General features: G+C 46.7%; 2 protein-coding genes across 5 annotated transcripts in view; one reads left to right on the top strand and one right to left on the bottom strand.

Moving 5' to 3' along the window:
- Window positions 1-13560, top strand: part of PDXDC1 (pyridoxal dependent decarboxylase domain containing 1) — a 54231-nt gene extending 40671 nt beyond the window's left edge. The window contains exons 14-24 of the mRNA XM_081256349.1: window positions 695-758; window positions 2424-2512; window positions 3957-4062; window positions 5548-5719; window positions 6318-6436; window positions 6706-6827; window positions 7801-7893; window positions 8006-8102; window positions 8981-9085; window positions 9602-9828; window positions 12501-13560. Coding sequence (XP_081112475.1) covers window positions 695-758; window positions 2424-2512; window positions 3957-4062; window positions 5548-5719; window positions 6318-6436; window positions 6706-6827; window positions 7801-7893; window positions 8006-8102; window positions 8981-9085; window positions 9602-9828; window positions 12501-12560 — 1254 coding nt within the window. The 3' untranslated portion in view covers window positions 12561-13560. The remainder of the gene's footprint in view (window positions 1-694; window positions 759-2423; window positions 2513-3956; window positions 4063-5547; window positions 5720-6317; window positions 6437-6705; window positions 6828-7800; window positions 7894-8005; window positions 8103-8980; window positions 9086-9601; window positions 9829-12500) is intronic.
- NTAN1 (N-terminal asparagine amidase) lies at window positions 11809-26332 on the bottom strand (the record flags this gene model as incomplete). 4 transcript variants are annotated; one of them, XM_081256351.1, is made up of 10 exons in its annotated part: window positions 26156-26330; window positions 20554-20656; window positions 20412-20477; window positions 20019-20127; window positions 18070-18143; window positions 15934-15987; window positions 15116-15169; window positions 14006-14103; window positions 12555-12668; window positions 11809-12154 (listed from the first exon to the last, which is right to left on the bottom strand). In XM_081256351.1, the coding sequence occupies exons 1-10, from the start codon at window positions 26234-26236 to the stop codon at window positions 11975-11977; spliced, it is 933 nt and encodes a 310-aa protein (XP_081112477.1). In that variant the 5' UTR covers window positions 26237-26330. The 4 variants fall into 4 exon arrangements, with proteins under 4 accessions (XP_081112477.1, XP_081112480.1, XP_081112479.1 ...); XM_081256354.1 differs by lacking the exon at window positions 20554-20656 and having other exon boundaries at window positions 26156-26328; XM_081256352.1 differs by lacking the exons at window positions 11809-12154; window positions 12555-12668 and adding an exon at window positions 13601-13726 and having other exon boundaries at window positions 26156-26332.
- Between the last annotated feature and the right edge of the window lie 1493 nt (window positions 26333-27825).

Here is a 27825-nt window from a genome sequence, read left to right on the forward strand (position 1 = left end):
TATAAGTACCGCTTCAGTGATTTAGAAAAATGTAGCTTCAATTCTAGACTGTGGTTATCCACATTGCCAGCAGGACTTGCATCCTGCTCAGAGAGTTTTACAGGGTGAGTAGAGGGTGAGTAGAAAAAGCTCCCGTCAGTCCTGCTTGAGGTGGCGTCACTTCTGGATTCTTGAAAACTCGGACGCTCGACAGTGATTCTAGTGCCACTTTTTCCTTGCCTTTTTTGATCTTTCATGTTAGACCCATGTTTATCCATAGTTATTAAAATTTCCTCCCACTTTTCATTTTCAAGGTACCAGTGTCATGTTATAATTCAGCTGTGTATTCTCGGGACTGGCTTATGATTATGTGTTAAGAATTTTACTAAACCCTTGATTTTTGTTTCTCTAGCAAATGAAATTAACCTTTGAACTTTTTTATGTGGTTTTTTGTTGGTGGTGGTGTGTGTGTGAGTGCGTGCGTGCGTGTGCGTGTGTGTGTGTGTTTCGGCTTGCAGGAAGTTAGTTCCCTGACCAGGGATTGAACCCAGGCCCAGGCAGTGGAAGCACCGAGTCCTAACCACTGGACCACCAGGAAATTCCCTTTATGTGTTTAAGTGCCAATGTCTGTAGCCTATTTTTCAAGCTCACTGATTGATTTTGTAGGTGTTTGAAATTTACTGTTACTTGGTAATAATCAGATTCCATTTTTTAGGTGGAGGATGAGCTCAGTTCGCCAGTGGTGGTGTTCAGATTTTTCCAGGAGTTACCAGGCTCAGGTAGGTGATTTTAAAAAGGGGGTTATTTTTCCATCTGTGTTTAAGGGCTTTGAATTTTAAACCACTTCAAGTTAACTAAGTAATCCAACATATTTTGATTGCTAGAATCTTATCATCATTTCAAAAAAGAATTTAATAATGTTCACAAGAACTCCAGACCTATTTGCCTTAGCATTTTCCTGACAGTTTCCTATGATTAAACCAGTGTTTTCCAAACACCAGTCCCTGGACTAGTGCTGGGATGAATGAGAGAGAGTCCCTTGAAAACGGAGTTGGGGGCCCTCCTTCCTGAGTATTTTGACTCAGTAAGCTGGATCTAGGAATCTCTATCTTTAAAGAATGTCCCAAGTGCCCCCTCACCTGACCTCTCACTTCCATACATTCCACACGCTCCATTCCAGTCCGCTCTCCACATCCTGCCACCTCCCTGCCCAGAAGCCTGCATACCTTCCGTTCCAGATGGAAGGCCTGCGGGTCCTAGCCCTTGCCTTCCCCTCCGACTTCCTCTTCCTGCTCACTGTTCTTCAGTCAGACTGGTCTTCTCTGAGTCTCTAGAACACTCCACCGTCTCCTAGAGCAGGACCTCTGCACTGCTGTCCCCCTCGCTCTTCTGGCTCCTTCTCACCATTCAGGTCCCTGCAGCGTCCACCTCCTCATGGAGGCCCTCCCTGCCTGTCCTGTCCAAGGTGACTCCCTCACATTATATCAGAGCTCCCGCCTTCTTTCAAGGCCCTAACAACAATGTATGGTGATTTCATTTCATTTCCTTATGCTATTTCTTCAATAGAAGGTAAGCACCACCCTGACAAAAACCTTGTCTGCCTCATACCATAACCCCGTGCCCAGCACAGTGCCTGGAACAAGCAGGCACCTCAACCGTTTAACAAAAGGAAGCCAGTTGTGTTCTGAGGCCTGGTGTGCTGCTGGGTCTCTGATTTCCCTGCACGGTGCTCAGTGCTGGTAGACTGGTTGGTAACATAATTTTATGCTTTGATTTTCCCTCAAAATTCCTTGAAAGAAAAACTTTTGAAATGAAATTAAGAATTCTACTTGTGAGAATATATTCAAATGTTGTATTTTTCATGAGAAAAAAATGTGAAAGCTTTAAACCCTCTGTAACATATATATTTTAAAAAATTTGTAATTGTGGTTAAAAAAACCCATAAATTTTCCACCTTAACCATTTTAAAGTGTACAGTTTAATAGTGTTAAATATATTCACATCGTTAGACAACAGCTCTCCAGAATTTTTTCGTCTTGCAAAACTGAAACTTCATACCCATTAAACACTAACTCCCATTCCCCCCTCCCCCCAGCCCCTGGCACCCACCATTCTACTCTCTGTCTCTCTGAATTAGACAACTTTACCTCATGTAAGTGGAATCATATAGTGTTTGTCTTTTTGTGACTGGCTTATTTCATTTAGCATAACACCTTCAGGGTACATTATGTTGAGCATGTGACAGACTTTCCTTCTTACGGCTGTATGTACTCCGTCGTATGTATGCGCCATTTTGTTCATTCATGGTGAGATATACATTTGATTTCCGGTTGAGACATTTCTCTCAGGTTAACGCTGGAAGCTAAGTGAAACGGGGTTGGAGGGGTGTTTTGTAGTTAGCTGTGTTTCTGGGAGGCGAATCCCCTCTCTGTGTTATGTGTCAGATCCAGGACTTAATGCCATCCCAGCGCCCAACATGGCCCCGTCAGCCGTCAGCCAGGAGAGGCACTCCTGCGATGCACTGAACCGCTGGGTAAGAACGGCTGTCACGTGCCCTTTCTTCTGCGTCCTGGATGGTTGGGATAACACATGGTCCTGCCTGGGAAATCAGAAACCCACAGGGGGAGCCTCTTGTGAAGGCGCGGGGCTTCGTCCTGGGCTTCTTAAGCAGACCACAGCCCCACGTGCTGCATGACTTCCAGCAGGTCCTGTCAACACTGTTCCCGCTGGTTCCTCATGGGACTGTTTCCCTGCTGCTGTGTAAGGCTGAACAACAACACGCAAAACGTGCCCTGTGGTGCAGCCACTTTGGAGCTCTAGTGATACCAGAAGCACGTGAGCCAGACCCTTGCACGCCTCTGGCAGTCTGGCGACATGGATCAAGAGCATTACGCTTTGGCTGCTTTTTGACACTGAAATCATACCTCCTGGATTTGAGTATAAAGAATATTCTAAACAATGTAAAGATGTTCACCAGAGCAGTACAATCCTAGCAAAACATTGGACAAGCCCCCAGTGGTTAGGACTCCACGCTTCCACTGCAGGGGGCGAGGGTTAGATCCATGGTCGGGGAACTAAGGTCCTGCAAGCTGCACGGCTCGGCCTAAAAAGACACAAAACAAAAAACACTGGACATGCCCAACCTAGGGGTTTTGATGAATAAATTATGGTACATCCACACAGTGACATTCAGAACAGCCAATATAAACCACATAGCTGCATGTTTACGGCAGAGGGGAAATGGTCATTGTAAATTATGTGAAAAAATGCAGATTACTACACAGCATGTAGAATGTCATGTTTTATGACAACAGAAGACACACACATACATACACACACATACACACCCAGAAGATCCGGGGGTGGGGGATGGTTATACCACATGTCAACAGTGTGTGTCTCTCAGTGGTGTACTGTGGGTAAATTTTCTTTTTTTTACTTTACCTGTATTGCCTAGATCTCTCTATAGTGAACTTATACTTTTGAGCAAGAAAAAAGATAAAATTTACGGTTTTTAAAAACAAGGTGGTGGGCTTCCCTGGTGGCGCAGTGGTTGAGAATCTGCCTGCCAATGCAGGGGACATGGGTTTGAGCCCTGGTCTGGGAAGATCCCACATGCCGCGGAGCAACTAGGCCCGTGAGCCACAACTACTGAGCCTGCGCGTCTAGAGCCTGTGCTCCGCAACAAGAGAGGCCACGATAGAGACCCGCGCACTGCGATGAAGAGTGGCCCCCACTTGCCGCAACTAGAGAAAGCCCTCACACAGAAACGAAGACCCAACACAGCCAAAAATAAATAAATAAATAAATTTAAAAAAAAAAAGAAAAGGTACCATAAGTATTCAAAGAAAATCAAAGGTGAAAGGAAACTAGCCTCCATTAGCCTCTTGGGTCTGGACTGAGCGGACGAGGGCAGGTCCAGAGACACTGGATTCCCTCCTTGCGGGAGTGTGTTCATTCTGCCCCTTTCCCTGCAGCTGGGAGAACAGCTGAAGCAGCTGGTGCCCGCGAGTGGCCTCACGGTCATGGATCTGGAGGTGGAGGGCACGTGCGTGCGGTTCAGCCCCCTGACTACCGCGGCAGGTAACCAGTCTCCGTGGGTTGCCCTCGCTGCTCTGGGAGCACCAGTGCTGTGTCTGTCAAAGTCTAGGCTGTGATATTCTCTTCTCTCCCTGGAGAGGCTTTTCCTTTTCCTTTGGGCTGAGTTTAGGTAGATTAACCTACCGGGGTAACTTCTCAGAAAGAGAGACCTCTGAAGTCAATTGAATTCCTGTGTTTTGATGTCCTGTGACCCTCTGTTCAGTGGTTCTCAGCCCAGGCTGACTTTAGAATCCCTGTGGAGCTCTGAAAACTCCCAGCGCCTCGGCCCCACCTGCAGAGATTCTGGTTGACTGACTGGGTTTACTTGGAGTGGAGCCTGGGCACAATAGGCCAGTGAAGGTCGAGAACCACTGTTGTAGACATTTTAGAGAACTATAGAGCTGAAAGCACGTGGACTTCTATGACAAAGTCCTGGGGATTCTTGTCCCCCCCTCGGCCATTTCATACCTGTAGGACCTGGAGCAAGTTTCTTATCTCCAGACCTGTTCCCCACCACCTCATAGTGGTGACGTGAAGATTAAACTGTGAGATCATGAATATGAAATGGCTCGGGTAGTGGTTGGCGTATTTTATATTAGGCACTTAAAAATAAGCTGAAAAGAGATACCTTAAAAATCCGATTGTGCTTTTTTCTGAGACGGTTTAAACATTTTCAGAAAATGTTTGATGGTTTTTCATGAGCTGTTTTCAACATATTTGGAAAGATATTTTCTCAAAAACATCAAAGTGGTGAAGTGCAGGCAACTGTCCTGCACAGAAAAGCCATCGTGAAGATAGCCAGTGGCCTCCAGACCTTCCAGGAGTCTCTGCTCCTGCTATGCAGGGGGCCTAGTCCCAGAGGCTTAGCCTCTGAAACTGGAAAAGCTAGCTGTGACTACCACGGCCACCTACGTTGAGGCTTAGATCACATAAGCGTTGGAATCAGCAGAAGTGAAGGCGCAGTGATGTTGCCAAGACTCTTGCATCCCTGAACCCTGAGACCTCTCAGGCTCTGACCTTCGGGAGTACTTGGTACTGTCGCCATCATCACCTTGCCCTTCTGCCCCCCACCCTTGCCCCGTGAAACCCCTCTCTTTCTCTCCATGTGAACGTAGAGCGAGAACTGTGTGGTCGCCTCCTTGTTTCTAACCTGTGCTATGATGTTTATAACCTGACTTAAGCAGAGTCTTCCTGTGAGAAGAATCTGATTTCTATGGTAGGGTTTCATTGTGTATTAAATCAGAGAGGCTAATTCTTCAGTGTAAGGAAAAAATGTGTCTACACCTGGGGCAGCCAGCTATACGAATTTTTAACACCTGATTCTTCCATATCTGGGTTTAGTGGCTTTTTTTTTTTTTTTAACTCCTCAGCTCAGCTAATGTGCTATACCTAGAGCTGCTGACTTTCTGACAGTAGAAGTGGGAGCACTGCTCCCTCATTTTTAGCCATTCCTTAAGCGTTTCCCTAACATTCTGTGCACGTGCTCAGTTTTAGGAACTCGGGGAGAGGATGTGGATCAGCTCGTAGCCTGCATCCAGAGCAAGCTGCCAGTCCTGACCTGTACACTGCAGCTGCGAGAGGAGTTCAAGCAGGAGGTGACGGGAACAGCAGGTCTCTTATACGTTGATGACCCAAACTGGCCTGGAATAGGGGTTGTCAGGTACGGTGTAAAGACCGTGGGTGGGTCATTTTGTGAACCAGCTTAGAAATCTAAGATGACTGCGTGGAGTGACAGTGTTCATGTCTGATGAAAGTTCATCTAGATGTGCTGGGCATTTATAAGAGCACAGCGGGCAGGCGGCCCAGCACGCACTGAGTGAAATAGGAGTTGCTGTGTTCTTTCTGTGCCAGCTTGAAAGTTACTAGAACTACGTTGGGTGCACCACTGACGTGTGTACAGAGAACTACAACTCACTAAGGAGAAGCCAGTTCCCAGTTCCTCTGGTTCAGTGTGTGTCCCTCCTGTGGCCCCTTCGTCCCCTCTCTGGATCAGGGAAGCCTCCTGTTCCTCTTACAAGTGATGGGACTTCCCAGCCTTGCCCCTCCTTCTACATTTCATGCCCCTGGAGACTTGGGCTTCCCTTGGGACTTTCTGGAAAGGTTTGATCTTGAGACCCTCTGAGTGGCTCCTTTGCCCTTTGTCTCATTCTTCACCCTTGGTAACTTCTAGTAGCTTCTATTCCACCTGTTATCCTGTGTCTGAAGAGACACTTGATCTTGTAGATTCCTGAAGTACTGTTATGTGATATCGTTTATAGGTATGAACACGCTAATGATGATAAGAGCAGTTTGAAATCGGATCCAGAAGGGGAAAAAATCCATGCTGGACTCCTGAAAAAGTTAAATGAACTGGAATCTGACCTTACATTTAAAATGGGTAATTACTCCTTCTAAAGTCAACTGTGAACTTTGAAAGCTGTTTTTTAACTGGTGTGAAGGGAAATGGCCTCTCTTAGCTATTTAGATCTTCCCGGGGTGAGAGAGCCCTTCGCCCCTTCTGCAGCCTCTCTGGGTCCCATCTCCTCATTAGATCCACGTCCTCACCCCCTCGGGGAGGCTCCTCTGTGCCTGGTCGCGCTGCTGTACAGGGAGTGGCCCGTGTCTGAGGACTTGGGAACCAAGTCGGTCTGTTGTTTCTGCCCGCAGGCCCTGAGTATAAAAGCATGAAGAGCTGTATTTACATTGGCATAGCAAGTGACGACTTAGATGTTTCTGAACTAGTGGAGACCATTGCAGTCACAGCCCGAGAAATCGAGGAAAACTCCAGGGTCTGTAAGACTAATCAGTGTCTCATTCCTTTTCTGGGTTTTCCCTGGGCAACTAGCTGGAGTCACAAAGGAAGAAGCTACCCTTGGCAGTGTCCATTCATTCTTTCCCCAAGTTTTTAAAGGCTTCCTGTGAGCCAGGCATTGTGCAGGCATCAGGGATGCCGGTGGTGTGATGCGGTCACTGCCCTCAGTGAACTCACAAGCCAGAGCGGGGAAGAGACGCCTGTGAGCAACTGAGGTAGTAAATGCTGTGGACAGGAGTTAGGGGAGGCTGTGCATTCAGGAAGGTGTGTCCACCTCTGCCCGACAAGGCCAGGGAAGAGTTCCTGATCGGAGCTGGTCCTGAGGCTGGATGGGATGGTGCTTCTGATAACATAACTTTCCGCCAGTAATAGACCTGCTTCTCTTGGCCAGTTGGCATGGAGGACCAAGCTTGTCAGACTTACAGGACGCTCTCCACACCAGATATGCGAGTCACTAGAAATTACTCAAAAGGAGAGAAAAGGGACCAAAGCAAGACTGGTCTGAGAGGAGGAGAAACCTGTGTTATGTGATTCACTTTTGGTAGTAGGGGTGCGGAAGAGAAGGGAGTTTGAAATGAAGCCTAGGAGCCAACTTCATTCATTCTTGGGTGGACTTGTTGAAGTTTCTTCCAAACCCGCCTATATTACTTCTGCCTCTGTCTCCATGAATGTTGAGAGTCATGTCTGTTTTCTATTGATATGACATTCAGATCACAGGGACAGTTATTGCTGTTCCCTGGCAAATGAGGCTGGTCACCAAGGTACGTCTGCCTAGGCCTCCTTTAACATTTTGACCTATTCTATTTGACATTCTGTTTTATTTTTACACTGACATTTTAAAGTGCCATTTACTTATATACTTTTGAAAAATGTCCCCAGCGCTGTGTTAATAGTTCTAGGCCTTCAGCAAGAAGCTTAGACAAATAATGCCTTTCTTGGTCTTAACACAGCTTCTGGAAAACATGACAGAAGTGGTTCGGAAAGGAATTCAGGAAGCTCAGGTTCAACTGCAGAAGGCAAATGAGGAGCGACTTCTGGAAGAGGTGAGGCTCCAGGGTGGGCTCCCCAGCTGGCCCCAGGGTGGGCTCCCCAGCTGGCCTCAGGCTGGGCGCCAGCCTCCACAGGATGGCCTTGAGCAACAGTTCTGTTTTGCAGGGGGTGTTACGGCAGATTCCCGTGGTAGGATCCGTGCTGAATTGGTTTTCTCCAGTACAGGCTTCACAAAAGGGAAGAACTTTTAACCTAACGGCAGGTAGGACTCTCTTTCATCTGGAGAGTTTTGCCAGATGATGCCCTGGGATCCCACACTCGTGCTGAGGGGCCTTGTCCGTGTCCCAGGCTTTACACCAGGCCCTGGGCCGGGACTCTTGTGAGAGGAGGCGAGATTTGTCTGCCCCTGGGACTCTGTCATCTTCCCTCTCCTGCCCTGACAGCTGTAATAGTACGAAAGCAGATGCCTGTTGCCCACAGCAGACTCCTCTTGACGTCAACAAGAACGCATTCACTCAGCTGTTCAGTCCTCCAGACAGTGTGTCTTGGACGTTTTGGTTCAGTGTTAACATTCTGTGCAGTCCTCATTAGTGTTTTGCCCCAGCAGAGAGCTGCTTTTTGCCAGGGGCAAGTGAAAGATTATGGTCTGTAGCGCTGAGCCTTTTTATTTCAAACCAGGCAACCAGCAAGTATTACCAGTTGCTGGGATTTGGGGAAGATGATATTGAGCTGCAGGCTCCTCCTTTCCTGTTCTACCAGTGGAATAATTCCCTGAACCTGGGGCCCCTTCCCCAGGAAATGATGACTACATCGTCATATGACAGCAAGGGATAATCTGACACTGAACCCGCCAAGCCTTTAGCAAAGAGGCATCCATTCCTTGTTGCTAAAGGACATTTCCCATTGGGGCCTGGCTCCCCAGGCACACTTGGGCCACACTGCTGTCTGGTTGTTTTCACACATACACAGGACACGTGGGGAGACAAGGCTGAAACACCCCAGCAGGGCCGGGACTCGCTCGTGGGCACAGCTGCGAGATGGCTTTGTCGCTTCCCGGCAGTCAGGAGACCCGGGGCCTCCCCCAGGGCGCCTGCGCCAGGACCTCCCCCCCACACCTCCCCACCCCCCTCTTTTCTGCAGGCTCCCTGGAGTCCACGGAACACACATACGTGTACAAAGTACAAGGCTCGGGAGTAACACCGCCTCAGACCCCCTCAGGCACTCGCACTAAACAGAGACTTCCAGGTACGTCACGTCTCCATGTCTGAGTTCATTAACACTGAAGAAAACTGGTTGTATTTCCCCTGGTAAAACAGACCTTTGCATCATGTAACGCCTTACCCGTTTGGTATTACCTGCATTCCTCTGTTTTCTTGATTCTTCAACCCAGAGTCCTATTTCTCGTCATTTAAGGACAGCTGTCACTGTCCCTTTAGCCGTTTCAAAGCCTTGGGGAAACACCTGGGTAGCACTCTCCAGGGGAAGTCAGGGTCTGGACAGCTGTCACGCTTAACCTGGTGTTCACTCCCCTGAGCTTTTCCCGACTGAGGTTCCCTCAAAGTCCTCGGCACTGGGGGCGTGTTAGTGTCATATCAGCTCTCATTTCTCACCTCATCACTTAAAATGCTTCAGAGCCAGTGATCCCAGGGGTTTCTGCCGAAGCAGTTATGATTAAATAAAGCAATCACTTAGAGCACAGATAGCTTCCATTGCAGGGGTGTCTTCCGAGCGTTCAGTGCCGTTCATTGATCTTCCTTCTAGGCCAGAAGCCTTTTAAAAGGTCCCTAAGAGGTTCAGATGCTGTGAGCGAGACCAGCTCAGTCAGTCACATCGAGGACTTAGAGAAGATCGAGCACCTGTCGGGTGGGCAAGATGCCTCGGAAGCTAATAGCCCTGAGCAGCACCCAGAGGTGCCCACCCCTCCAGAAGCCGAGCAGATGGGGGCCCTCCAGGACAGGGCCCAGCGCCTGGAAGATGACTGCCCACAGGTAGAGGAGCCAGAGAGCTTAAGATAAAATTCAGTGTTTGCTTGGAGACTGTACTGAATATTGTTTCAGGGAAGATGAAGTTATTCTGAAAATGTGAACTGTGCCACATGCTAGTATGAAAGAAATTACTGTTATTTGTGCTTAACTGGGATTTTTGCACAAAAATGTGCCTGAAAGCCAGGCTTCTGGGAGGGCGATTGACTTGTCTAATTTTGTGGGTATGTATTGGTAGAACAACCAACAACTACTGTTTCTGTCTGCCCAACTGTAGTAATACCTTTTTCCCCCCAGTTACCATAAACACTTTTTATTCACAGAGAAAACTTAGAATTTCAAGTGCCTGCCACTTGAAACACTCGCTCTTATCTTTCTAAACACACGTGTAAGAAGTTACTAGGTTGCACATAATAACCCTTTGGTAAGACAGCTTTCTTTAGAACTCTCTGGGTTCTCTGTTGTCCTGCTGCAGAGGAGACAGACAGTGTTCTTTGCCATCTGTTTTGCTTGGTGTTTAGTTTGATCAGGTTGCAGTACACAACTGGATTGCGTTTGGCTTGAAGGAGAGTGGGTTTCAATGGATTGTAAATAAGAGTGTCAGAAGCCCTCTCCTGCCACCCCCAATTGCTGCTTCCCCAGGGACGTCAGGAAGGACCGTGTCTGCTCAAGCTGTGGCAGGGTCGTCAAGCAAGTTAGACTGGACAGTGCTTCTGTCTGACTTAGCTCTGCCACAAATCCATTTCTCCCTTTATATACTATTTGTAAACAAATTAAAGGACTCATCTATTAAGAGTAACTGTAAAGACTCTTCTTGACCATATTATATATATATATATATATGTATATTTTTAAATACTGATAAAGCTTTTAAATTGGCACACAAGTACAGACTGTACTTATTTCTATGTTTAATATCTGAAAACTCAATAGATGCTACTCTTAAAAGCCTCATATTAACTACGCTGTACAGCACCTCGTTACGTTGAAATTCTAACTTAAGTAACACCTTTGACCTGTCCTCGTGGGAGCTTCTGTAGCTTCTGTTCCACTAGCAGCCCACCCTTTTGGGCCCAACTCAAACAAGAACCAGAAATGTACTCTCTCTCAGGCTGGTCATGCCAGACTACTGCTGACATAATTGGAAGTGACCCTTCATTATGGCCCGTTTCCACTTTTCCAAAAGTACTGCATCACTTCGTTTATCATAGGCAACGGCCCCTGTGCCTTTTAGTCCAGTGAAGTTGAGCTACGGGAGACCTTAAGATGGTGGGGATTCACATTGGGTTTGTGGACTGTAGTACTGAAGGCCTTAGTTATACCACATTAAGCCTATAATTACACTCTGATCTGATGTGATTTCTGACATTTGGCACTTGTCAAAATGCAATTTTCCTTTTTTTTTTTTTTTTTGGGTGCAGATGATTAAACAAAGTCTTCCCTGTTTATTTGGTGCAATGAAGTATAGCAGATAAAACGGGGGAAGGGGAAATTATCACCTTTAACAAGATTAATTTTTAAATTTTTTATATATATTTGAAATTGTTAAATTGGTTTTGCTGAAACAGAATTTCACCCTTGAGATACTATTTGAATGTTGGTTTCAATAAAGGTTCTTGAAATTGTTACCACTGAGTTCACTTCATAAATCTTAGCATTAATTGGGCATGGTACCTTCCTTTTGGATAACAATTTCAGAAAAGTAAAGGTTTCTAAAAATATAACATCAGTTTTGGATTTGATGCTTCTAAAATATTTTGAGGTCAAAAAAAAAATCTCTGTGAGATGTATAAATTCTCACCGAACTTTACTGCATTTTAAATATTGTTCTTTTAAACAAAATAGATGACAGTTTTTCCCTTATTCACTAATTTAGCAGAATTAGACTTACCCAAGTATCTGAAATAGCTGCTTATAGCACAGTGAGAAAGCTGGTTTCTCCTCTGCCTCTCATTACTAACCACAAAGTAAACCTAAACAAATGCCTTTGCCAAAATAAGATTTTATTTTAAAGTCATTTGAAAAACATGGAGCAAGGAAAGAGACCTAAGACTGAATGGATGTAGATTCCAAATTCATATTCTTTCCTACCTCCACCAGTGGTCTTTTGTCATGCCAAAAAGTTGCTTTCTTTGGTAATTCCTATTTATTTTTAGCTTCCTGGAGAAGAGATCTTTTCCCATAAGCCATCTTCGTTTTTTTTGTACAGTAGAGCCTTATTTCCAGGAAACAGCGTGTTAGCTGGAGAAGGGTATTTCTTTAAAAACATCAAGGTAGATCTAATATGTTCAACAAAGTGGGGGGGCTCAGCCAGAGGTGACGTGGAAAGGTTCTGGAAAAACAAACAAGATTTGGGGCATGAGAGAAGAACCCTGCTCTGTTCCCTACTTTGATAAAAACGTCAGAGTCTCTCTGTGCTCCTTAAACATTAATCAGGCTGTTCTCAGATCACTATATAAATATATGTCATTTGTAAAATTACATAAGAAACGAGGTGTCCTGGGTTAATGAGAACAAAACAGTTGGTTGCCTACTGCTCCCCTGCGTAGCTGTCCATCCAGGACTCCACTTACGCCCGACTGATACAGCAGCTAAACAGGGTCTGCCAATGGCATCCTCCAAACACTGAAGAAAAAGCTGCTGTTATCTAGTCTAATCCCTTTTTTTTTTCCTTACAGATGAGGAAACCAAGGTCCACAGATTTAAGATTTACCCAACCTGTAAATTCTCACCTCTAGTATTTGCTTATCATCTTGCTGCAACCAGAAATCCACATGGGGAAATGGCATCCAGGAATATGGTCCTATACGAAGTTGTTCTGTCTCTGCATCGTAAATACTAATCATCTAAAAAAGAACGTTTCAAGGATAGAATTTAAGGAATGTTATCAGCTTAAACCCTACCTTTAATGCAAGCTCCAGTGTAGTCTTGAAATTAAGGCATTTGTCTGGGTGATAAGCTTCTTTCAATTTTTGTCTCATAGTAACAGAAGCTGCTACTTACTGAATACTTTGCACCTCTCTGGTACTACACTTTGTGGGAAGCAGACATTACTTTGTTTAGTTCTAACAACAGTCCCGCAGGAAGATGGCATTTTTCCCATTTTGGTTGGAAACCCGAGGCTCAGAGAGACGGGCCCGTTGCCCATGGTCACACGTCCGTAAGTGTTAGGGCCAGGCCCAGACCCAGGTGTGTGTGACTGAAGTCCACACTCCTCACTGCTACATGAAACTCTGCCTCATTATTCACACCCCGAGTAACCCTGAAACTTAAAGGTGCACATGCCGTTGCCCCATCAAAAGAAGGAAAAAACCAATTTGTTAAAATGTTAATTTGCCAAATGATCCATTCCCTGAATTCTTAAATGTGCCAATGGTAGTTTTCAGCTTCACCAGCAATGTTCAATTTTGGTTACTGAGACTGAAATATGTCCTGAATCTTAGCTAAATCAAGGCTGTTATGCTACTTGAGAGGCTGCAGAAGGAACCCTAACAATGTCAAAGGGTTGGCAGAACAGACCACTGAATCCAGGTATTTCCAATGAAAGTGGCAGCATTTCATAAGTGAGCAGATTTCTTTTGGGTGCTCTGAATGTGATTTCTATTTTTTTTCACACTTTAAGCATTTTAAAAGGATTCTTTCACCCATTCCTCAAACAACGTGTAAGTCTTAGGTTTTTATTTTTCTAACTTTTAAAATGAAGGTGTTACTTAATTAAAAAGCACCCTAAGGCAATCAGACTTTTAAAGTGATTTGATTATTCTTGGGGTTAATCAGTTCATCCCAGCAAACTGGTCTTCAGTTGCTTGGTCCAGAGGAGAGTGTGATCCTGAGGTGCAGAGGGGAGAAGGCTCTTCTTCCCCCTTAGCTCGCCTTTCTTTGCAGCAACTTCACTGGTAAAGTCCTTACAAAGTAAAAGGGGCTCGTTCTCTTTGGATCTGGGTGCTGGGTGTTCACATACCTCCCCAACATCTTCACGGCAGATAACTGGGGTCTTGAGCTTATAACTGAAAACGTTCATCTTTATTCTACATGATGTGTCCGTGGTGGTTCCTGATCATGTACAACTTTAAAGAAGTGATATAAACTTTTCATTTCTAAGGTCTATAAAACTTTAGACTTTGGAGTTTGATGCCCCCCTTTTTTCCTTAACCCTGTAACACAAAGATGATATCAAACTCACTGGTCCTCCTGTTAAAGCTCGTGCGGCACGTAGCTCCTCCTCCGGACCTCGGTCTTGGAAGGAGGCTCTGTAGATCTCCGAGGTTTTGACGTTGACAGCTGTGAGGGACAACAGGATGACTTCCAATTGACAAAAGCCACAAGGGTTGGCACAGTCTCACACTTCCACCACCACATGTAATAGAATATGGATGAGTCTCCCTCAGAGAGAAAAGAGTGGAAACTGAACAAAGTTACTCTTAGGTGTCTGTAGCGTCTCCCTTCCTGGAAAGGGATAATGCAACCCTTTAGCCAAGCATCTCGCTGAGAAGAGCTGAGGCCTGAACTGGACTAGGTAAGACCTGGTTCCAAACCAAGGGCCCCCCCCACAGGAGGTGCGCCATCTCTTCAGGCAGCGCGTGGCAAAGCCTCCCTGGTCAGCCCTGTGACCAAACACGGCTGCGAACATGGCCTGGGACTGGGGCCAAATCTGGTGTTTGTGTGTTGGTTTTTACTAACTATTTCAGACATACAAAGTATAGAGAATAAAGCAGTGGACACCCAGCCAAATAAATCAAATGTCACAGATACGGCAGGAGCCCTCTGTAGAGACAGCCAGGCTCACCCTATTACAGCCTTGGGAGTCCTAGGGGCTGTTACAGGAGAGAGGAAAGTTCTGGGTTTTCTTTAGCCTGGTGGTTGTACACTTTCCTTTGTAGGATCTTTGTTCTCAATCAAAACCTTAATTAGTTCCCTAAGTATAAGAAGATTCAAATTCAAATGCCCTGCTCCAGGCCCCACAGCACTGGCTGGAAAAAAGCAGAGAGGCCTCTTGGGGGAGCAGAGACCACTGACATTCAGCTTTCCCCTAACGGGGGTGATGCCTACACTTTATATTTGCTACCCTGTTTCTTTTCACAGTCTTAGGATTTGGATGTTTTCTCTGTTTTGTAGATAAAGGTTAGAGAAGGTAAGCTTCTTGCCCAGCAAATAAACCGAGAAGTCAGGATCTGAACCTAACGCTGTGACACACTGACAGCAACGGGCTTACTAGCTGGTGGAATCGGCCTTTAACCGGAGCTTGTCTTGTCAGTGTGAGACCAATAAACCCCCCGATCAACACGCTACTTACCAATACCATAAATTACTGGAAAGTGGTTTTCATTTTCTTCCCGGTCATTTAATTCTAACACGTAAAAAAAAGAAATTTTAAGATCAATTTTTAAGAAATACCAAACAATCGCTTTTTTTTTTTTTTTTGCGGTACGCGGGCCTCTCACTGTTGTGGCCTCTTCTGTTGTGGAGCACAGGCTCCGGACGCGCAGGCTCAGTGGCCATGGCTCACGGGCCCAGCCGCTCCGCAGCATGTGGGATCCTCCCGAACTGGGTGGGGCATGAACCCATGTCCCCTGCATCAGCAGGTGGACTCTCAACCACTGTGCCACTAGAGAAGCCCCAAACAATCGCTTTTATTTTCCATAAATAAAGGCCAAGAAGGAGCCCCCACTGCAAAAGGGGGGAAATCAGAACATGAAAGGGACTGTGTCCCTGTTTCCCCACTGAGCCCCAGAGCAGTAAGGTTATAGCGAACAAACTGCCTCTCCAGAGTCCGGGCCTCCCAGCGGCCTACACGCGTGGCGGCAGCTCCTTTCCGGGATCTGGCCCCTCCTCCTTCCCAGGAGTACAGAGCAGACTGCTGAGAATCCCAAGGAAGGACGGAGGAGTTGCACTCAAGGGGGGTCAGGATCTCAACTGAGGTTGAGCAGGATTTGGAGTGGGGAGGGCGGGGAAGGCCATCCCAGAAGATATGGGAAAAGCCAGAAGGCATCAAAGCATTGACAAACAGTGCCGTCTACGACTGAGAAACGGATGCTGGGTCCTGCTTTAAGAGCAAGGGCAAAACATCCCCAAAATCTACAGCTTTGCTTTGGGAAAGATGGCAGAACCTACCTGTCACACATAATGTCACCAAGTGAATGTCATCTTCCTGTCTGTCAAATTCACCTACAATGAGAATTTAAAAACTGATGTCAAAAAAGTTCCTTTAGGGACTTCCCTGGCGGTCCAGTAGGTAAGACTCCTCGCTCCCAATGCAGGGAGCCTGGGTTCGATCCCTGGTCTGGGAACGAGATCCCACGTGCATGCTGCAACTAAGAGTCCTCACGCTGCAACTAAAAGAAGATCCCACATGCTGCTGTAACTAAAAAGATCCCGGGGCTTCCCTGGTGGCGCAGTGGTTTAGAGTCCGCCTGCCGATGCAGGGGACACGGGTTCGTGCCCCGGTCTGGGAAGATTCCATATGCCACGGAGCAGCTGGGCCCGTGAGCCATGGCCGCTGAGCCTGCGCGTCCGGAGCCTGTGCTCCGCAACGGGAGAGGCCACAACAGTGAAAGGCCCGCGTATCCAAAAAAAAAAAAAAAAAAAAAAAAATTAAAAAGATCCCGCATGCCACAAGGAAGATCCTGAGTGCCGCAACTAAGCCGGTGCGGCCTAAAAAAAATAAATATTAAAACAAAAACAAAAAAAACAAAATCCATCTGCCAATATATAAGCCAGTTCTGAGCTGTGTGCAGTATTCAAAAGATTTCAGGCATTTGACACACAATTAAAAAAAAAAAGTTCCTTTAATTAGCAGAGCATATGCTGAACAAGTCAAGAAGGGGACAGAGAGTCGGATCCACTAGCCTTCCGGTCACAACCTGGCCTCTTATCAGAGGTCAGATCCACGTGAGCTGATGCCCAGAACCCTGCCTGCCAAGGGACAGACGTGCTCCTAGCCTCAAGCTCAAAGGAAACTTTGACCAAGGCTTTCCACTCTTCTCTCCATTCTGAGAGGTTGGGGGGACAAACTCATTCATAAGATTTTTACCCTTTTCCTAAATAACTTTTTTTCCTGATTATCAGTCATACAAAATTTGATTATTATGAAAAATTTGGAAAATACAGGAGAGTGGAAAGAATATGTGGGTTTTTAAAGATATAAGTGTATGGGCTTTTAATGCCCATAATCCTAGCAGTTAACATTCAGTATATTTCCCGCCATATTTGTCCGTGCACAGCTGAGCTCAGATGTAGAAAATTTTATATCCTGATTGTTTTGTACATATGTATTTTTCCATGTAATTCAAACCTCTTCATAAGTATTTTTTTTTTTGACAGTTTTGCTTTATTTATTTATGGCTGTGTTGAGTCTTCGTTTCTGTGCGAGGGCTTTCTCTAGTTGTGGCAAGCGGGGGCCACTCTTCATCGCGGTGCGCGGGCCTCTCACTGTCGCGGCCTGTCTTGTTGCGGAGCACAGGCTCCAGACGCGCAGGCTCAGTAGCCGTGGCTCACGGGCCCAGTTGCTCTGCGGCATGTGGGATCTTCCCGGACCAGGGCTCAAACCCGTGTCCCCTGCATTGGCAGGCAGACTCTCAACCACTGCGCCACCAGGGAAGCCCCTCTTCATAAGTATTATTTTTTAATGGCTATATAACTATTCCTCTACTAATGGACATTAGATTATTTCCAATTGTAAATAACATTCTACTGCCCATCTTTGGGCATAAATCTCTATGTACATCTCAGATTATTTTCTAATAATACATTCCCAGAAGGGGAGTTACTGGGCCCATGATGGACCATGATGCCAATGGCTTTCCTGACAGGTTACACCAAAGTATGTTCCAGTGCTGCAGGAATACACCCACCTCGCTGCCTCATGGTTAATCAAAGAACATCTTTCTTTTTTTTTTTTTTAATATTTGCTAATTTAACGGGAAAAATTGGCTTTTATTGGGGTTTTAATTCTCTTCAGATTAAAATGGACATTTCTGCCCAGAAGGTGGTTCTTGTTTTCACACAGTTCACAGCACTTGCTATTTTGGGATGCATCACCTGCTATTTTGAAAGAAAATCTTGTCCCCATCCCATTACCTCTAAGCATTTAGCTCTTTACTATCCAGTCTTTATGGAAGATTCCAAGCTGAGCAGTTTGTGTGGCTCCAAGCAGGTGCACCCCTCATAGGTTCTGTACTAATTGGGATTTTTATCTAAGCAAAAATAGATACATATTTTTATCAAATTTGAGGAAAAAAGTGAACTTACTAAGAAGCTGATGAGTCAGTTTTTGTGACAACTGCCTGTCATCACTGAAGCCGCCCACGAGGTGCACTTCCAGCCTGGCAAAGAGACAGGAGGTGGTCAGAGGCTGAACAGCACGGGACAGCATGTGCTGGGTCTGCTGTGAACTTTAGCTCTCGGCTCCCGGGCCCTGTTTACGCCTCAGCACACACACAAGAACCCATGCGGCACACTGGGACCCTGCCCGGGTGCCTGGGGGCCGAGTGGAGCTGTGTCTTAACACCAACATGATGCCACCTCGAGGCACAGGGTGAAAAAGGCTGCTCTGGAAGAAGACAACCATGTCACACTATCGACCCGCCCCGAGCGGGATGCTTCCAAAACCTCTTAAAAGTCTCAGCCTAAGAGGACCTGGGGTGCAGAACTGGGAAGGGCGGGACTGACACCATCCCTGCACAGACGCCATCTTCTCTACCACCCAGCGTTGTGGAGAGATGGGTTTGCATCTCCGTTTCACAGAGAAGGAAACGGCGTCTGTGTCTAAAGCACATGCTTATCTACAACACCAGCTTTTCCCAAAGTGTGTTCCCCTGAACACTGGCCTCATGAAACAGAAAAAAGTGTTCTTGGGGTTAAATAAGTTTGGGAAGCCTTGCCTACTCCCCAAGGGAGTCACCATGCACAGCAAAGCTCCACGTAGGAAGCCCTACAGCTGGAAAGACCACACTAACTTTGTTAACCCTGAGTGCCCCATGCACACTTCTCTGCTAAGCCCTGGTCCTCAGCCTGTGACAACCTGGCAACCAGAGCTTGGGAAAGTGTGGCCGTATTTCACATCCCTTCTACTGACAGACAAAATCCTCCTGAGGAATGAACCAGAATCTTCTGCATCAGCAGCACAGGGCAAAGCATCAAGTTGCCTCATGACATCTTCTATCTCACAACTGTGTGCTGAGAATCACGGAGTTGGGCCCATGGGCCAGTCTGGCTACGTAACCTGGAGGGCCCAGCAGTCTGGCGACTGCACAAGCCACAAAGCCGTGAGGCTAGCCCAGCCTGTCGCAGACCTGGCAGGAGAAGAGTTAAATTTAAAAACTGCTCTGTGTTACACTAGTGAAACTCGGACAGAGAGGCTGGTCTTTTAAACCCCTGGGATTCTAAGAACTTGCATATGACTAGACTAGTTCATTCAAATGAACTGCTGCCTTAGACTTCAAATAAGATGAGATGCCCGCCAGGCCCGCCAACGGGAGAGAAAGGGGAGAGGACAGGCGTGAGCACCAGCCAGGCCGGGGTCATGGGCCTCCCGTTTAACTAACCCTGTGACTCTGGGAAGCTGAATCTCGGGGCCGCACACGTGAAACAGGTGGTCACGCTTTCTGTCACCGGTGAGAGGGTTGGGCGCTGTGGTGGACACCCAGGGCAGGCGTCAGCTCTCGTCCAGAATCCACGACACTGAGAACTGGACCCCCTTCCTCCCGGCCATCTCCGGCTCCTCCCCAGCCCTGTTTTCCTCAGAGCCCTGTCCATCGTTAAAATCCTGTTTTGCTGACATCTCCTTGCTATGGAATATGAGCCCTGCGGGGTCAGGGTTTGTCTACTCCATTCACTGCTATGTCCCTGAAACAAGTTCTAGTTCACAGGAAACGTTCAACAAACAACTGCTGAAGGAATGAAGAGATTCCACTGCTGGGGTGTAACAAGGCAATGTCCGCAAAATGGACATCTAAGAGGACATTACTGAGAACAGAACTACAGATTCAAAGTCAAACCTCCCCTCGTACCCACCACCCATTCACTCCCTCAGCAACTACTGATGAGGGGCTGACGCTGGGCCACGTTCTGCTCCAGGGGGACCAGGCGGCCACTGTGCTGGTGACAGGCCACGTTGCTGGAACAGCTGCCACGGCTGTTTCCTCTACGTGATGGTGTCAAGTTCCCAATATCACAAAACAGAGTAGCGTGGAGCTCACCTTCCACATTGAGTGTGGTCGGAAAAGGATTTTATGGAGTTCATGATCAAGGGGACCTCAGCTTTGGTGTCAGTTCCGTCACAATGTGTCAAGCAGGTAGCCCCATTACCTGAAGAACAAGGGTGAAACGACTCATGTTATTCCCGATGAGAACTCGGGGAGCAGGCCAGGTCTACGCCTGTCCATTCGGACCGCCTCATCTTTGAACAGCCTGTAAAAGGAAAAATAGAGACGTCTGGGCTGCCCAGCCAACCCATCTGACCAGGGCCACAGGGAGGGTCCATGCAGATGGAGAAGAGGTAAGCGGAGCCAGGAAACACAAATCGAGAAATTCATGGTCCCACGTGTTGGGTCCGTTTAAGTTAACGGTTTCCTTCATCTCTCTCATCATACCTGTGTGCCTCAGGACCACAATGTGACAAGTGGTGGCATCATCAGAACCCAGAATGGAGATGGAGCCTGTTTAAAAAAGAAATAAAATAAAATATCCAGTAGCCTTTGGGGATAACGCCCAATTCACTGCTTCCTAACCTACCATCCTTTGGGGAGGTCACTGCAAGCTCTCTTTGCTGAACATACAGAAGGCCCTGGGGTCCCACTTGTTGAACAGACTGACCTCTGAGAAGTCTGGCTCTTTCCTGTTTAATTAAAAAAAAAAATAAAATAGTGATGGAAATTAGTGAGGATTGAGTGACTAGAGAGGTGGAGAGAGCCAAAGTGTGCCCTACGTGGGAAACACACACTCGTGAGGTCTGAGGTGTGTGTATTATCTGACAGAAAAGCTAAAATAAAAAGGCAGCAGCAGTAACTACCATGTGGAACAATGTGAAGGAAACAAGGAAGTTCTGTTCTTTTTTCACCCTACAGAACAAGACCCTAGTACCTATGAAATAAGATGCAAAAATCTTTTCCCCATTCTTTACAATTGTAAAGAGAATCAGATCTTATGGACTAGTGGATTGGGTGGCTCAGAAATCACAGACCTTTTTCACTTTCTTTAAAGAGGAGGAGGGATCCAGACCATACCTATCTCCTAATCTCGTAATTCCCACCTCTGGAAATCTGTACGGTGGAAATAACCCAAAATGCACTCAATCCCTGTGTTATCGAGAATGGCACAAAGCTGGGGACAACCACAGAAAAGGCAAGTAAATTATGCAGAACCAACTCACAACTGCTAACTGCACAGTCATGAAAAATGAAGACTATGGGAAAAGAGTTTGGAAATGTAAACTGAAGAGCAAGATTCGAGTAAAAAAAGAAAAAATTTAAGCTGCAAATATGCTGTTAATACAACAATGCTAAAAATGTTGCCACATATAGGGAAAAATACTGGAAGGAAATTCACCAATATAACCAAGATTGTGTTAGAACAGGGCAAACACAAGTCATTTAACTGTCGCTCTATTCTCCAAATGTCCTATGATGTAATTATGTTATTAAAGTAGAAAACCAAAAAGGAGCCCTCATAAATAAGCAAATTTATGAAAAGATAGGTTAATATTAGGTGTGAAAATTCTGACTAATTGAATATTTGTATAAATTATTAGTAAGCCTGTGGGAAAAAAACTCAGGTGGTTAATTCTTTCATGAGAACTAAATTAAACTTTTTTTTTTCAAAAACATCAAATTGAGGCATCACTAAAATGTTTCATAATTTTCTTACTTGCAACAAATAAACTCAATAAACAATTTCCTAACCATATGTGCAAATACAGAGCTTGTGTAACTGTCTAGACCAGGGAACATTTTTATGGTCTTACACTGGCTTCTGGCCATTCCTCACTGTTGGTGCTAATTTAGGTTAGTACTTGCTTACTTAACAAAATACAAGAGATGTAAAAAAACATGACGATACGCTTGATGAGTTCTAGAGGGTTCTCTTTTAATAAACTTTCATTAATTGGAAACAAGGCAGCAGTTATAGTGAGACTGGCCCCTCCATTTAAGAAAGGAACTAAGTTGGGATTAGCAGATGCAAACTATTATATATAGGATAGATAAACAACAAGGTCCTACAGTACAGCACAAGGAACTATATTCAATATCCTGTAATACACCATAACGTAAAGGAATATGAAAGAGTATATATATGTAACTGAATCACTTTGCTGTACAGCAGAAATTAACTCAACAATGTAAATCAACTATACTTCAATAAAAAAAATTTTTTAAAGAAGAAAGGAACTAAGGCCTGAGTGAAGTGCAGTGTGTGACCGGACGGCGGAGTCAGGGAGAAAGAGATGCAGCCAATTGTGCAAAAACTCACAACACCTCAGAGCAGTAAGCACTTTTCATTTTCACGCCATTTCTCACCTTAATTCAAGATAAGATAAAGGAGAATGCAGAATTTCCTTTCTATTATTCCTTTAATACTTACCTCTTTTTGTTCTTTTCGGGGAGGGGAGGGAGAAGTCAAGGCAAATTTTTACCACTCGTTTTCACAACTTGGTCACCACCCAAAAGCAAAGCTATTTCTGAGAAATGAATTATCACTTGCGTGCCCAAGACCAAAAATCACGTCTCTCATCGACACAGCTCCTACTATTTCCCAGAGAAACAGAAGCACAAATTATCAGGAGAGAGAATGGCCAGAAAGTGAAAAGAGCAACGTTGCTTTGGTCTTTCACTTTAAAAAATGAAAAAAGGTTAGCCAAAGTTCTCCTCTGTGGAAAAATACACAGTCCTACTTTATAAACTCGCATCCTTTCTGAAATAAAAGCAGTCGTTTTCTGAACTTTTTCTGAACTTTTATTATTCGCTGGACGCTCAGATTCACGAAAAAATATCTTTTCCCTCAGTCTCTCCTGCTGCGGCTCATCCTCATTTCCCAGTCCCTATCGGATGGCACTGTTCTCTTAACCCAGGGGTCAGTACACTTGTTTCAGAAAAGGGCCAGACAGTAAGTATCCTGGGCTTTGCAGACCGCGTGGTCTCAGCTCCTCAGCGTGAAAGCAGCATAGACGACACATGACAAGTGGCCGCGGCTGTGTCCCCAGAAAGCTACTTATGAGTGACACTGAAATTTGAAGAAAACGGGAGAGCAAGTATGAGAGCGCCGCCGGGCGCAGCCCTCAGAACTGAGTCTTCTTCCCACCCGTCGGGCGCTACCTCATCTCAGTCCTTTCCTCCCTTACACCTAATTCCTGCAGTATAGTGCCCGGGGGCCTCTCCCTGAGCCAGTGACCTGGGCATTAGGCTGAGCTTCGGTGCTCTGTGCCCTCCTCTGGGAAACGGGGCTGATGACGGCCACTCCTTAGGCTGTGGGAGGATTAACTGACAGCAGGTCTGTAGGGGGTGGCTGTCAACATTCCCCACCTCTGGTCCCCTGTCCTGACCCCGCTTTTCTGCTCAAAAAAACCCTTCTGAGGAATAGTTACAGGGGTTTATAAAGGTTTAGCTCTGTGAATGTTCCTAATGGGGAAAGAGCATAAATATCGCGCATGCTTAAAGGCAGGAACGAAGTGGAATTCCATGGGACTGTTTCTCAGGAGACCGCAGGACCAGTCCCTGAGCGTCCAGTGACCGGTTAAGAACAAAGGCTCTAGACAGCACCGCCCAAGGGCGCTTTCTGCAGCGATGGCAAGGATCTGCACCTGCCCTGTCTCATACAGCAGCCACCGGCCACACGTGGCTGTCGAGCACTTGAAACGTGGCTAGTGTGACTGAGGAGCTGATTTTTAAATTTGAATTAACTTAAATGTAAATCGCCACATGCGGCCAGTGGCTAATGTATTGAGCACTGCTGCTCTAGAGGCAAAGGCGGATCGCCTGGGTTGCGATCCAGGCTTCACCACTCACAGGATGTGGGATCTTGGGCAATTTACTCCACCCTCTGTGCCTCAGAGTTCCCATCTGTAAAATGGGAACAGCAGCAGTACCTGCTTCCTAGGGCTGGGATGCTCAGCAAGTTCCACTGCATTGCTATCATTGTTGCTGTTGTTACTATTATCCTATGCTAAGCCTAGCTATGGACAGGCTTGTAAGTGCTGCTACTGCATACTCACAACCTACTGTCACATGAAAAAGACACGTTATAGAACAGAATACATAGTATGCTATCATGTAAAAAAGTATAGCAAAATGTGAAGCATGGTTGTGGTCACAGATTCTTTTTTCTTCTTTTTGAGATTTATAATTTCTATTTTCTTACCAAGGGGACACTACTTGTTATTAAAAAAAAAATTATTAAACCTTTCATTTCTCCACATTGCACGTCAGCTGAAAGATCCATCTAAACCCCTGCCACCTAGGTACGACCTGCCTCTCCCGGCTTATCTTCCACTCTGCCCCTTCTGCCCTCTCTGCCAGGGAAATGGGCCAGTCCACCTGCCTTCGGGGCCTTCCCCTCCCGCCCAGGGGCCACGGGGCACAGTCCAGCTTGCTCAGCTAGAATGCCCTCCCCCTCTTCCCTTAGGCTGCTGAGATGGAAGTGCCCCCACCCCCGCTCCCCCATTCCTGTAAGGCAAACTAGTCCCCACTACACAGCATTTCTAGGCCACATCTCCCCAAAGAGGCCAAACCTCCCTTCTAGGGGGCCAGCCGCCCTGGTATCTCATCTCATTCCCCCCTCTCTACACACTTACGGGGCTGCCTTGGACACTGATCTAACTTTTTATCATAGAAAATTTCAAGCAGACATAAAAATAGGGTGCCATCTATATTCTTTAGGCAGCTGCAATTTTTCTCCCTTGGTGAGTCGTACTCCCAACTGCACCAGTTCATGGTGTGGCAGTGACACAGTACAAGGAAAGTGCTTAACACTTAACCTAGTGTCTGCTAGGTGCCCAGTATGTGTTGGCTAATATTATTGTTTTCTTGAAATGCAAGTTGAGAATCACACAGAGTTGTCCTCTTTTCCCTGTCAGTAACACCCCCCCTCATCTTTTGGGTCATTTTCAGGGGTCATTCTGCTCAGACATTTGTGTAACAAATATTTACAAAGCACAGATTCACTGACAGGGACTGCCCTAGGCTCTGAGGATACAAAGACACACTGTCTGCCTTCAGGAAGCTTACATTCTGGGGGAGAGACCAAAGGAAAATAAACAAAACAAGCATGCAGACAAAATCACCCTGTAACTGTTACAGAAGAAAACCCAAAAATACCTTCCCTAAGACTACAGACTCAATCAGGTTCCCCGGCTTCACTTTGCAGAGTGAAAAGGAGCTTTTTTTTTTTTTCCCTTTATGGCACTTAATTAACAGTCACGGTATTTGAGCCACCCTGTGATTAAAAACCATCCCCACCCTATAAATGTCCTGATTGTGGGGAAAGAGGCAAACACCACAGGCAACGTACATTAGAGGCTCAACATGAATCTCTTAAATCAATGAAATGGTTGATTTCCCCTTAACTGGATCTGGGGCAAGTGGGAGGTTTGGTTCGGAATTTTTTTTTTTTTTTTTTTTTTTTTTTTTTACAGTAAGAACCCTTTTCTAAACAGTCTCTGCATAAGCTTGGACTAAGGGTTCAGAGGTCCATCTAAGGACAAAAGCAGGAAACAAAACAAAAAACCCTTCCATAGGGTGTGGTTCCTCAACACGCCCCAGCTGGGTGAAAACGGCCCTTTCTTCCGACTGAAACTAACCGGGAGCCCCAGGCCCCGGGTCTAGAAGACTAGGCGACCCGCCAGGATGTCCCTGCCCACCCCAGAAAACCTCCTGCTTCCTGAGGACCCAAGGACGATGCCGCGCTCACCACGGGTGGGGATCCCCGGCGAGGGAGCAAGGGCGCTGCCCAGATTTGCCTAAACGGGCCAAGTCCGGGTTGGAGATTGGGACCGCCCTGTCTGGAGAAAGGGGGTCCCGGGGTGTCCTCAAGCCGCGGTGCTGGGCGACCCTGGACAAGTCACCTAACCTCTCTGGGCCCCCGTTCCCTCCTCTGGAAAAGAGGGGCCTCAGCAGATGCCCTCTAAGGTCCAAAGAAGGTAAAAGCTCCACAGATGCCTCAAGCGAGGGCAGAAACTCTGCTGCCGGCGGCCTGGGCTCCGGATGTGCCGATAGCACCTCCGCTGCGCCAAGTTTCGAGCCTGATTCGGGGAGAGCGGGTGGTGGCGGCTAGGTGAGGAGGGCTCTGGACCGCCTGCGGGTTCCCTCGGGACCGCCTCGAAGCCCCCCGCCCGGGCCCTGCTCACCTCCAGAAGCGGGTGGGCTCGGACGAGGTCCCCAGCGGACTGCGGCAGCCTCACTCGCCGCCCCTCCACGAGCAGCGGCATCGCGGAGGCGGCCGCCCCGGCAGGCCCAGGGAGGCGGCGGCCTCCTCAGCCGCGGGCCGCCCGCCGCCCCTGCCCCCGCCCCTTGCCCCCGCCCTCGCCCTCGCCTTCGCCCTCACCCTCACCCTCTCTCTCGGGCCGCCCCGCCGCCGCGCCCAGCCGCGGGTGCCACCGGGAAGTGGAGTCCGACGGAAGCGGTGCAGCCCCAAGAGGCTGAGGAAATCTATGGGGGGCGGGGGGCGCATGGCCCCCATGGGAAACGTAGTCCAAACGGGAGGGAGTGGCCCGCCTCCGCTAGGGGCCCTGGGAAATGTAGTTCTGAAAGCGTGAGGGAGGAAGAGGGAGTGGACAAGCTGTGCTTATCGCGAGGGCCCTTACCCTCAGGGCCAGGCTCACATTTCAGCCAACCAGGCCTGAGTGCGGGCTCTGGGGTCGCCGCCTGCCTAGGTTCTTATCACGGCTGTACCACTTCCCATAGTGACCTTGAGCAAGTTTTCCGAGTTTGCGAACCTGCCGTGCTGCTCCATAGGATTGTATTTAATAGTAAACACAACCTGTCTTAAACTGGGAAAATGGAGCCTAAAGTTTGCTAGCCCCACACATTCAGAAATCATTAGTAACACTTGGTGCTTGACATTCCGTAGGCACTCATAGATGGGCTAAGAACCCTGGGAGTAAAGATCAGCAAGATACCCTACAGACCCTACTGAGGACAGGTACCCTGGCGTGAGACTTCTCACCTTATTTGAGTTTAGAATAGCTTTAGCTATTCTAAAACTTGGAAATATTACCCAAATAGATCCAACTCCATATTAACAAAAATAATTTTACAAAAGACTGGTGAGACGAAAAAGAGGCCCCACTTCACACAGAGCAAAAACTACGTCTATAGGATGCTGTAATAAGCACTGCCTGGCAGGTGGAGCCCTCTGGCCCCTCCCCTCCAGGTGAGATTCAGTTGGTACCAAGTAGGTAATACAGGTGAAACGGAAGTTATCTTTGCCTTGAAAAGACCTTTCCATGAAAGTGCTTCCAGCTTAACTAGACTTTCTCACAAGGTAACCAAAACAGCTGCCTTTACATGCATTTTCATCAAATCCTCACAACCATAAAGTAGGTATTAATAATTTCCACTTTTATTTTCAAAGTGGAGCTTAGAGAGAGGCTAGGTAACTTGCTCAAGGTCACACAGCTGATTAGAAAAAGACAGGTCTGACACCCATGACACTGGTCCTTTCACACTTGTATGAATTAGCCACTTCTCATTAAAGAAGACCTGCCCATAGCAGACAAACAAAATGATGGACCCTGGAATTCCTACCCCAGTTGAGAACCTACTTTTGAGTAAGAGGGATAGGAAAATCCTGTTTTCATATATAATTCCCAAGGAGATTAAACAACTTTTTTTTTTTGCACAGATGTTTCTTAAAAGCATGTAACTTTTTGGAAGTGTTTGTTTTCCTTGGACCCATTGGGTGTGATCAAGGAAAGTCACTGACACTTCAGATGCACCTGGAAGCCATTCTCATCACCAGTATGCAATTATTTTTGAGTACTTGAATCACAGTGGCAATACTTTTTGCCTTTTTAAT

Source organism: Mesoplodon bidens (assembly GCF_964165515.1).
Source record: "Mesoplodon bidens genome assembly, chromosome: 15".
NCBI classification, from domain to species: Eukaryota; Metazoa; Chordata; class Mammalia; order Artiodactyla; family Ziphiidae; genus Mesoplodon; species Mesoplodon bidens.